This window comes from Lipotes vexillifer, unplaced genomic scaffold (assembly GCF_000442215.2).
Source record: "Lipotes vexillifer unplaced genomic scaffold, Lipotes_vexillifer_v1.1 scaffold557, whole genome shotgun sequence".
Classification (NCBI taxonomy): domain Eukaryota; kingdom Metazoa; phylum Chordata; class Mammalia; order Artiodactyla; family Lipotidae; genus Lipotes; species Lipotes vexillifer.
In genome coordinates, this window is record NW_006789913.1 from 470,538 (window position 1) to 481,487 (window position 10,950).

Below are 10,950 nucleotides of genomic sequence, written 5' to 3' on the forward strand. Positions count from 1 at the left end.
CCCCACCCCAGCCCCACCAACCCACCTGCCCTTCTGCCCACCCAGATGGAGAAGGCCAAGACTCATTATGATGCCAAGAAGCAGCAGAACCAAGAGCTGCAGGAGCAGCTGCGGGGCCTGGAGCAGCTGCAGACAGAGAACAAGGAGCTGCGGGCTGAAGCGGATCGGCTGGGCCGGGAACTGCAGCAGGCCGGGCTGAAGACCAGGGAGGCCGAGCAGACCTGCCGTCACCTCACCGCCCAGGTGCGCAGCCTGGAGGCACAGGTAGGGCCCTGGCTGCACTGATGCCCTCACCTCTGTCATACTGGGCCCCGTGCCCTCCTCTCCTCAGCCACCCCTGCTTAGGCCTCCCTTCACTCTCCCTCGGCTCTCTCCTTCCCAGGTTGCCCACGCTGACCAGCAGCTTCGGGACCTGGGCAAGTTCCAGGTGGCAACTGACGCCTTAAAGAGCCGGGAGCCCCAAGCTAAGCCTCAGCTGGACTTGAGCATTGACAGCCTGGATCTGAGCTGCGAGGAGGGGACCCCACTCACTATCACCAGGTCAGGAGGCACCCTTCCTCCCTCCGTCTGTTGTCCATTGAGCGCCCCCTGTTTATCAGGCTGTATCCTGGGCACTGGGGCTGTGAGATAAATGAGATGTGAACCCTTTGCCCTCTGGAAGCTTATTCTTAGAGAAGAATAAAGAAAGTATTAGAGGTATTAGGCCAGATGTTTGTATATAGCACAGTGGGAGTAAATAAAAATGAGAGGTCAGAAAAGGCATCATGGAGGCTGTCACTCCTGCTCTGAGTCTTGAAAGAAGCCGGAGGGGTGTGTCTGATGGACGGAGGAGAGTGGTGAGAGCAGAGGCCGAGAAAGAGCCTGGATGGGCTGGAACATGAAGTTGCAAGGGATTGGGCCCAAGTCCCCGAGGACCGGCTGGACTCCCCACTGAGTAGGGGCTGAGCACATGTGTTGAGGAGCACATGGTCCGGTTTGCATCTTAGAAAGCCTGTCCTGATAGGGGAAAACTGAGACTTTAATAAAAACAATAAATGTGTTTTTAGAAATGTTCAACACTTATGTGTGTCAGACACTGTTATAAACACCTGAGAAGTATTCATTCATTTATCCCTTAACAACTCTGAGGAAGCGTCTATGATTATCTCCTTTCACAGATGAAATTGGGGCAGAGGGGCGGTCATTTGCCCAAGGTGCCACAGTGGCAGGGCTAGGCTTGAACCTGGGCAGCCTGGCTCGAGTCCTTGCTTGTCTCCACTCTGTGTCTCTCAGAGGCTGTTGTAAGTCTAGGTGAGAGGGGGTGAGGCAGGCAGGGAGGGGCGTGAGAGTGGAGTACGGTGTGGTTAGGAGAGCTCTCAGGAGACTCACTCGCCGATTGGGTTTGGCAGGAGAGGGAAGAGGTAGGACTGTGCCTGTGTTCGTGGCTGGGGCCTTGGGTGGAGACTGCCCCTCCCAGCTCCTACTTGCTGAAATAGTAGATACAGGAGGAGGAACAGACAATGGACTTGGTTTGGGACACTTTCGTTCGTTGTGGAATCCACGGGGGAGGTCTGGGGCTGTGGATATATGGGTCTGGGGAGCAGGGTTTGGGAATTGCCAGTATTGACAAGGACTCTCCTTGATACCTCTGAGAAATCAGAGAGGGTGGGGTGCTTGACCTGGTCTTCTTGTAATAATAAATGTAGGACTTGGTCGCTTTGGAGCAAAGGGATGGACAAAATGCCTTGTAGCCCCAGGAATGGCACCTCAGCAGATGTTTTCCCCACAGCAAGTTGCCTCGTACCCAGCCAGATGGCACCAGCATCCCTGGAGAGCCAGCCTCGCCCATCTCCCAGCGTCTGCCCCCCAAGGTAGAATCCCTGGAGAGTCTCTACTTCACCCCCATCCCCGCTCGGGGTCAGCCCCCCCTGGAGAGCAGCCTGGACTCCCTGGGGGATGTCTTCCTGGACTCAGGCCGGAAGACCCGCTCCTCTCGTCGGCGCACCACGCAAATCATCAACATCACCATGACCAAGGTCAGGCTGCTGCAAGTGGGGCTGCAGGGTAGCAATGCTTGCTTCCTCTCAAGGGCATCTTTCCATTGGGTCCTCAAAACAGCCTCAAGAAGCAGGCAGGGCTGACCAGTCCATACCCACAGATGGGAAAGCTTAAGGGTGGTGACTTGCTTAGGCCTCTGGTAGAAAGGGGCAGGGCTGGACTTGGCTGCCTGTCCACTGACTCTAAGGCTGCCGTCCTCTCCGTGTACAGCAGTGACCCTGTGCAGGCTCAAGGGAGACAATGTGGAGGAGTTGCAGTCCAGCCCGTGCCTCCCCGCACACCCCTGGGTACACCCTTGAGTAGCTGAGATGCGTTATGGTTGCCCAGCGGGCTGCCTGCCTGGCTGTGGGCTCTGGTCGTTGTTTCCATAGCACTAGGAGGTTGGGGAGGAGAGGGGGGGGCACCTCTGGTGGGGAGAAGCTGGAGAAGTTCTAAAAGATGGTCAGGGCCCTGGCACACTTGGGCGGAAGGACACTGTGGGATGAGCCCGACAAGCTCAGGAGACGTGAGTTCCAGCCCCAGCTCTGCCGCTTCCTTGCTTTGTGCCCTTTGGGCCAGTCACTTCATTCCTTTGCACCTCACTTCTAAAATGGTCTGATGCACTCTGCCTTCCCTCCCTCAAAGCATTGTTAATAGACTCAGTGGAAAAATGGACGGAAAAGAGTCTTGACAGCCTCAGCACCTTGTGTGGGATTCTGGCAACAAGGCCCATTTCTTGCAGAAGTGCAGCTAAGGACCCCACGCAAGGCAGCGTGGATACGTGCAGCCGTGGGGTCTGAGGCGCTTCGGGAAGGGGAACGGGAGGCTTCTTGATGGGGTGTCAGGGCCCTTATCCCTACTATAACAGGTGCATCCTGTCTTCCAGAAGCTAGATGTGGAGGAGCCAGACAGCGCCAACTCCTCCTTCTATAGCACGCAGTCTGCCCCTGCTTCCCAGGCCGGCCCGAGAGCTGCCTCCTCCACCCAGTCTCTAGCCCGCCTGGGCTCTCCCGACGACGGCAACTCGGCTCTGCTAAGCCTGCCTGGCTACCGGCCCACCACTCGCAGCTCTGCTCGCCGCTCCCAGGCTGGGGTGTCCAGTGGGGCCCCTCCAGGTGAGGGGATTGTGGGGACTTAACACACCCAAAGATTAGACTGGAAGCAGATCCTGGCACAGGGAAGGGACAAGCTTTTAAAAACCCAAGGCTGGCTTCCTGGCCGCCACCCAGCACCTCACCTGCCTCTCCGCCCTGCAGTCTGAGGGCCTTGCCTGTTGTTCATCAAGGGGCTGTGCTGGGCAGTAACACTGATGTCATTCTCAGCCAGGCTGTAAACCAGAAACACACGACGGGCCTGGGATTCCCAGCACAAGAGTGCTGCCCAGCTGCTGTCAGGAGTCCTCCAGGTCCCTTCTCAGGTGGGAAGGGGCTACCAGAGAGGCCAGACTGGCCTGGGAGCTACGCTCGGATTCTTTTCCGAGGCTCTTGCCTTCAGGGACCACTCTGGGTATCGCTTCCTGGCCCTCCATTAGTTTCTCGGCGTCACAGCCTCTGCATATGACCCCAGGGAGGAAGCAGTGAGCCAGTCCCCAGGGCAGGGATGGTCTGTAAGCCCCGAGCCTGTATCTGCAGCACTGAGCAGAGCAGGGCTCTGGGGTGCTAGGCTTGAAGTTCAAGGGCTAGGTGGATGGAAGTGGTGGCAGCAAAGGCTGGCAGGATGCTACCTCCCCCTTCTCCTCCTGGCCTTCCAGCCCCACTTGCTCCAATTTCCTCGCCCTCCACAGGCAGGAACAGCTTCTACATGGGCACTTGCCAGGATGAGCCTGAGCAGCTGGATGACTGGAACCGCATTGCAGAGTTGCAGCAGCGCAATCGAGTGTGCCCCCCGCACTTAAAGACCTGCTACCCTCTGGAGTCCAGGGTGAGCTCTGGGGTCCCCTGCCATGGACCTGCCCCTGTTGGCTCACCTCTTCCTCGTCACCCCACCCCAGTGCCCTCACCTGCTGAGGAGGGTGACCTGCTTCCAGTCAAATAGCTGGCAGGGAGGGAGCTCAGGGGTGAAGGTCCTGTGGGTGGGCAGGAGCTTGGAGAGGTCTCTTGGGACTGCTCTTTGTGGCCATCATGCAGGGCGTAGGCGGGGAGCTTTTTGTGATAGGAAGGCTCTAGCTGCTCCACAAGCTAGGCCAGTGAAGAGAGTTCTGGGGCGGTCCTGCTCCACCTCCGAACAGCTTGGCTCCACCGACCACTTTTTCTACCCCACGCAGCCTTCCCTGAGCCTGCCTACCATCACAGATGAGGAGATAAAAACCGGTGACCCCCGGGAGACCCTGCGCCGAGCCAGCATGCAGCCAGCCCAGATAGCTGAGGGCGCTGGCATCACCACCCGGCAGCAGCGCAAACGGGTCTCCACAGAGCCCCACCAGGGCCCTGGCACCCCCGAGGTGGGTGACATCGGCTCCCATGTCTTTTCCAGCAGCCACCATGTTCGCAAAGTTGATTAGCGGGGAGGCTTCCGGCTCAGAACGGGGACGGGTGCTGGTTGGACACGGTCCACTTGTCCTCTTGAGCTGTCCGGCTTAACTGTTCTCTTCCCCATAGTCTAAGAAGGCCACCACCTGTTTCCCACGCCCCATGACTCCCCGGGACCGACATGAAGGGCGCAGACAGAGCACTACCGAGGCCCAGAAGAAAGCAGCTCCAGCTGTTGTTAAACAGGTTAGTCAGGGGCTGAAGGGAGACCCTGGAGGGGCTTTGCTGGCAGAGCCCTGGAGCAGCAGGTTGGCCTGAGGCCAGTGGCGCCCCCAGTTTGACAGCCTCTCCCTACAGGCTGACCGCCGCCAGTCGATGGCCTTCAGCATCCTCAACACACCTAAGAAGCTCGGGAATAGCCTTCTGCGGAGGGCAGCCTCTAAGAAAGCCCCATCCAAGGCCTCCCCCAACCCCCGCAGTGGGACCCGCCGCTCTCCTCGCATCGCCACCACCACAGCCAGTGCCGCCACTGCCGCCGCCATCGCCGCTGCCACTGCCACCCCTCGGGCCAAGGGCAAGGTGGAGGCACTGTCGGGGAAGGGAGAGGGTTCGGCTCTTAGGAACCTGGTAGGAGCATGGGCACCCCCGCCCCCCGCCCCCCGCCAGCCACCCCAGGGGCTGCTTCCAGGCAGGGCGGAGCTAGGCTGCTGGAGGGCAGGGAGGGCCTCGGCTGACAGCAGGTGCTCCCGGCCTGGTTAGCTGCTCCTTACGGAGGAGAGGACACGCCTCCATTTCTCCCGAGAGCACCCAGAGCTGCTTAGGCACAGCCAGCCACTGGTAACCTGAAGGTAGATGAGTCCAGGGTCACACCAAGGAGGGGACCCTAGTCTGGGGGGCGGGGGGGCAGGGGGGTTTCCCCAGCCCGCTGGTGAAGCCTGGCACCGAGTCTCCTCCACTTGAGTGACTGTCTCTCTCTCTCTTCCAGGCAAAGCAATAAAGAGCCGGTACCAGTGAGTGGCCCCACCTGTGTCCTTGATGCTGCCCTCGCCTGGTCCTTCTTGTTCTGTCCCTTTCAGTGCCTTCTCTCAGCTCCCAGGCCGGCAGTGGCCAAACCCCTATAGACAGTGACGCCTGGTACCCAGACCTTCGCCAGGTGAACAGGTGTGTCCTCAAGAGTTGGCCCGGAGCCTGGATAGTCTGGGTCCTCTCCCTGCCTCGCCTCCTGATGTTTTCTTAGAGCAGTCACTTCTCCAGCACCATCACAACCAGATTTGGGGCTGGCTTTGAGTGGCTGGGTCCTTGGGCCCAGTCAGTCCTCCTCTCAGCCTCTGGATCTAGAAGGGACCGACCACTGGAGGAGCAGGCCCTGGTCCCTGCTGCTCCCGGTGGCTGGGCCGAGCAAGGGCCCTTGCTTTTGAAGTCCAGGACTGGGCATTGACCTAGTGGGAGCGCCCCACCCCCAGGTGCTCCCATCCACCCAAGGGCACGGTTGCCCAAAGGATGCTCTTTTCCAGGAGAAAGGGGCCCTATGCCTCAGTGGGGGACGGGGGCGGGGGGCAGCCTTCAGTGGCAGCTCATCCCCTTCCCCAGATTTCACTGGGGTGGGATTTGGAGTGATGGGAAGGTTTTTAAGGGCCAGGGATGGATCTTTTCTAAATGTTATTACTTGTAAATAAAGTCTATTTTTCTCCCTTGAATGCTGAGACACCTTGATCTGTGTGGGAAAAGCAGGGAAACCTGGGCTTTTTAGAGCAGCGTACCTTTGTCCCTGTGGAGACTCCAGACCCACATACCTTCTCTCAAATCCCTTCTCCTGGCCTTTCTCAGGCCACAGGATCTTCCCACACTCCATTTCTGGCCTCTGCTCCTGAGGAGCATTATGGGCCGGCCTCTTCTCTTCTGAGGGCCTGTGTCCCCTGAATCTGGTTTTGTCTGTAGCTTCTGAGTGGCATTCTCCTCTTCCCACACTCCCTCCTCAGACAGGCCACGTTCTGTGAGTAGAACGATGGCCAAAAGGATAAATGACTGGGCAGACATCAGTACGCCACCACTGAAGATCATTTATGAGCACCCGTCGTAGGTCTTGCTGGGGTGACAGAGATACAGCTATGGGTCAGAAGCAGCCTCTCCCCGCATACCTTCCCTGGGACAGGCCATTAAAGGAAACAAATACAACATTAAGTCGATGCAGAATGTGGCCTGGGCTGAGAGCGTGTAGACCTCAATGAAGAGGTGGCATTTCAACCAGGCTTTGGAGCTTGGGGTTCATTATCAGGATGGTGAGGCTGAGGGGACTTGCTGGAGGATGGGGCTTCTTGTGTCAGGGGGCACGCTTGTCTTCAGCCCAGCCTGGGGGAGTGAAGCAAACAAGGATCAGGGCCAAGGTGGGAGAGACATCCCTTGTCACTTTTCTCCAGGCCATGCCTCCCCTGCCTGAATCCTGTTCCTTTTAGTTTCCGCCTCAGGCTCGGGGAATTGGTGGGCATTAGCTGGAGGCTGCTGTGGACAGAGCCCACCCTTTCCTCCCCACGCCAGAGCAGAGCTCCTCCCGTCCCCGGAGTCCATCCCTTGGGGTTCCTCACCCAGAGCTGGGCCAGGACGAGGTGACGCTGGGCAGTCTGCCCAGGATCTGAGAAAACACAGGAGAAGTTGGTGTCTCGCAGGGTGGGGCTCAGCTCCTCCAGCACCAAGGCCCTCCACAGCTGGGTCCTCGTGCCCCTGTGCTCCCGCCTGGAACAGGAGAGGAGGAGAGGCCATGAGAGGACCGTAGGAGGAGGCCTCCCTCCCACCGGCCTCATCGCCGCGCCCCTCACCTGGTGCTGCCCTCCCGCAGCCGGCCCGGGAGGTGCTCGATGAAGGAGCTGTTGCCCAGCCAGTAAAGGATGCTGAAGTGGGGGAAGCGGCTGCAGGCAGTACAGGACAAGGTCAGCGTTCCATCTAGGGACACGTGTGGCTGTTAACCCGTCTGTACAGCAGACCCTCCCCTCTACCACACTGTGGCCTGCCCACCCTGCCCAGCTTCCCAGCTGCCATGATCCAGGAACCTGGAGTGGAGAGTCTGTTAAGGGAAGTGCAGTTGTCTACCAGGGGACCCCAGCTGAGTAGGAGGAATTTGGGGACGGGTCTTTGGTCTAGGTCCTTGACTCCTGAGCTTTCTTCTTCAGAATGACCCTTTCTAGCACCCAGCTCCAGTGACTCTAGGAGCCCTGGCTGCGGAGACAGCACCAGTAGGCCACCGCTCCTCTGAGGAGGCCAGAGGGCAAGTGGGCTCTGGGAGGAGGGGCTGGGCTTGCAGCCACTGCAGTCAAGGCTCTGGGAGTCCACTGACTGTTCCTTCTGTCTGAATCCTCTCCGTCCCCTTTGACAGGGAGCATCTTGGGAGCTGCGAGCTGAGCCCTGTGCCACACTGGCGATGCTGGCGGAGAGAGGAAGTCAGTGCTCAGCCAAGCTGACCTGGTTGGTGGTGGGCTACGTGACAGAAGGTTGGGGGACAGGTGCTCAGAAACCAACCCCACCCTTGGTGCCTCTGTGCCCTCAGCCCGCCCTCTGACCACCGTGCCCTCCTGGGCTCCCATCAGAATGGCTCCTTACTCAGTGAGACTTCCACTTCCGGCCAGGTCACTTCCAATGCTGGGCACTGCTTAGCTGTCAGGAGCACTGGGGGCTGGGAGGGGCAGGTGTCCTTTGCGATCCCAGCTGAGGCAGTGGCAGCTGTAGTGGCCTGAGGCACAGGTGTGGCTCTGGCCAGGTGGGAGACAATGTGGGCACAGAGGAGCAGGGCCCAAAGAGGGCTGGGGTCTGAAGAAAGGACAGTCACAGAGGTCAGCAGCTGTCTGACCTCCGGGGATTGCCCGGCATCCTAGCTCGGATCTTGGTTAGAGAGGGAGTTGCTGCCAGGATGTAAGTCTGGCAGAGATTCTTGGGCTCTGCCCAGGGAAGGGGAGAGGCAGAAGGACCCCTCAAGCCCCAACTCTTAGCCCTTTTTGAATGGAGCACAGGGAGACCTTGGAATGGAGCCAGAGCCACAGCATCCGGGCAGAGGCCGAAAGCAACAGCACAGCAGCTGAGGGGAGCCCACCTGGGGGTGAGGCTCAGGGCCGGCCACATGGCTCCACTCTGGTCTCAGGATGCAGCCCCACCCCTCCACCTGCACGTGCACAGCCCCAGGTCCCACCTGGCATCCAGTTCTGTCTCATGGTCGTGAAGCGTGTGTCAGGAGCTGGCACGCCTGGACCTATATATCTGTGACAACTTCCTCCTCTCTGGGGGAGGCGGGGGAGGAGATGGTGAAAAACTGCTTCTCCCACGTCTTCTGAGAGGCTTGTTTAGATCCCAGGCATACGTGTGGCCTTCTTCCTGTGGACTCCACAGCCCCGCCCTACCTCTAATTTTTCAGTGGGCCGTCAGGCACTGCTATTTACTCTGTCCTGTCCACCTGTGACAACTCCTGGAGGACTGGCATCGGGCATAGGCTAGAGCTCTTCCAGCCCCTAAAAACAAAGCCAGGGGATCCCCACCCTAGCTCTTATTACCATCAACATTATACTGGTTACTAGTCCAATCTAACCCCTTCATTACAGGCATGGAAACTGAGGCCCAAAGAGGACCAGGGACTTACCTAGTCACAAAGGGAGGTAAAGTTCTCTCCACTGCCAGAGCTGGTTCTGGGAAGGGCAGGATATATAGTGAAATCCTTCTGGGAAAGCACTGACCTCTCCCTTCTATTTCACTTTCACTTTTATTTAACCAGGGAATCCAGAGCAGGCTCTGGCTACCAAGAGAAGGCACACATATACGACAGCAGTCTGAGCCCAGTCCTTAAGGTTCCTGCACACTGAGTCTCTTCCTGAGCCAGAGTTCACAGTGGCCAGGAACCTTCTTGCTAATTCCCAGGCCCCCCGCTTTCCAGATGGTATCAGCCAGGGGTCTTTAACCTTCCTCAGGCCCACCCTCCCAGGGGCACATAGGGCATGAACCAATGAAAGAGTCTCTCACACATGAATTCTTCCATATCCCAGCCAACGGTCAGGACTTCGGTGTCCACCTTTGCTCTTCTACGTGAACAGGCCTGCTGCTTCCTTCATAGCCACACACCATATTCAAAGGGACAACTCTCTTAGTCACTGGAGACCCCAAGCTGGATCACTCTGACCATTTCAGACTCCATGTCACACCGGCCCATCCACATCCTGGCCTTTCTCAGGCTCCCCACCTCCCTCCAACCAGCAACCCAACGACCACCCATCACTCCCATGAATCCTTCTCACTTCTGTCCTCCCAGCCCCTTGGCCACAGTTACAGATCTAAGTTGACCAGGAAGTCTAGATTCCCCCTACCTGGTTCACAGGAAGCCCTGAAAAACTCTCCTTTCTGGAACCCCCCCTTTTTGGAGCTCCACAGCTCAGCTCAGCTGCGTCTGGCCCCACGTGAGCCACACCATGGGAGCTACACTGAGAGCACCTCCAGGCCTTGAGGGCAGGAACCTCTCAGACAAGCCGAGCACTTGGAACACATGCTGGAGCACTGGACCTTAGAGGAGGAGAGGGCGCTTCGCAGGGTAAGAGGGCGCGTACCCAGCACTGGCTCGAGCAACTGTGAAGGACCAGACCCAAGTGTCTGGGATCAGGAGGATGGGATGCTGGGGACAGAGCCAGGGAGGCCAGGAGGTGGAATTAGGTTTGGAAGACGTGTCAGAACACTGCTGCAATCCCAAGGGTTTTGTGTGCGTGTGTATGTATAAAAACCTGACTCATTCCCAATTAGACGTGGAGACTAATAGTCAACTCCTCTTCTCCAGGGCTCTAGCTGACATTTTCATCTTCTCAGTTCCTCCCCCACCGCCCGCCCCAGGAGCTTCTGTGCTGTTAGATGCAGAGAAACTCCTCCCTAGGAACACCAGTGTCTCCAGCAGTTAGGTCAGGAGGCAAAGCTGCCCAGGACTTCAGAGACACAGTCCTTTGGGGAAGGGGGTGGGGATGCGAGGGAGAGGAGGCAGGACTCTACCTGTGAGGGTAACCAAGGCCAGAGTCAGGCTGCTGGGAGGTCATGGGACTCAGGACTGTTGAAGCATGAAGAGACAGCCTTGGGCAGCCTGGCCTCGGTTCTCACATGAGCCTGATGCAGGGGTACGGGGGACAAAACTGAAAGGATGCTCCCTGTCGCCATTCCACTCTCTGAGGATGAGCCCACTGGCATGGGGACCTCGGAAGCCACGGCTGGGTAAGAGAAGCCAAAGCTGAGTGATCCGCGGGAGGGGTGGTGGTGGCAGGGCACTGACCTCAGGTGGTGAGGACAGTCACCCAGCGATGGCGCAGGGCACCTTCTGCTACAGGACGAAATCCTGGCATTCCACCTTGCTCAGGGATATTGGGCAGGACCAACAACCCCCAGGCCCCGGCTCTCAAATGGGAAGAGCAAGAGGCAGCAAGGGCCAGGCACCCACGGGGACTGCAGGGAAAGAAGCGTG

The 10,950-nt window shown here is 58.5% G+C and overlaps 2 protein-coding genes across 2 annotated transcripts in view; one reads left to right on the forward strand and one right to left on the reverse strand.

Moving 5' to 3' along the window:
- The window catches only part of NUMA1 (nuclear mitotic apparatus protein 1), a 38,796-nt gene extending 33,298 nt beyond the window's left edge, over positions 1 to 5,498 (forward strand). The window contains exons 18-26 of the mRNA XM_007463044.1: positions 46 to 264; positions 383 to 540; positions 1,769 to 2,015; positions 2,903 to 3,131; positions 3,800 to 3,936; positions 4,280 to 4,456; positions 4,614 to 4,730; positions 4,842 to 5,091; positions 5,470 to 5,498. Coding sequence (XP_007463106.1) covers positions 46 to 264; positions 383 to 540; positions 1,769 to 2,015; positions 2,903 to 3,131; positions 3,800 to 3,936; positions 4,280 to 4,456; positions 4,614 to 4,730; positions 4,842 to 5,091; positions 5,470 to 5,498 — 1,563 coding nt within the window. The remainder of the gene's footprint in view (positions 1 to 45; positions 265 to 382; positions 541 to 1,768; positions 2,016 to 2,902; positions 3,132 to 3,799; positions 3,937 to 4,279; positions 4,457 to 4,613; positions 4,731 to 4,841; positions 5,092 to 5,469) is intronic.
- A 1,257-nt stretch (positions 5,499 to 6,755) lies between these two features.
- IL18BP (interleukin 18 binding protein) lies at positions 6,756 to 8,680 on the reverse strand. The gene is made up of 5 exons (XM_007463028.1): positions 8,659 to 8,680; positions 8,076 to 8,282; positions 7,298 to 7,421; positions 7,067 to 7,214; positions 6,756 to 6,833 (listed from the first exon to the last, which is right to left on the reverse strand). The coding sequence occupies exons 1-5, from the start codon at positions 8,678 to 8,680 to the stop codon at positions 6,756 to 6,758; spliced, it is 579 nt and encodes a 192-aa protein (XP_007463090.1).
- Between the last annotated feature and the right edge of the window lie 2,270 nt (positions 8,681 to 10,950).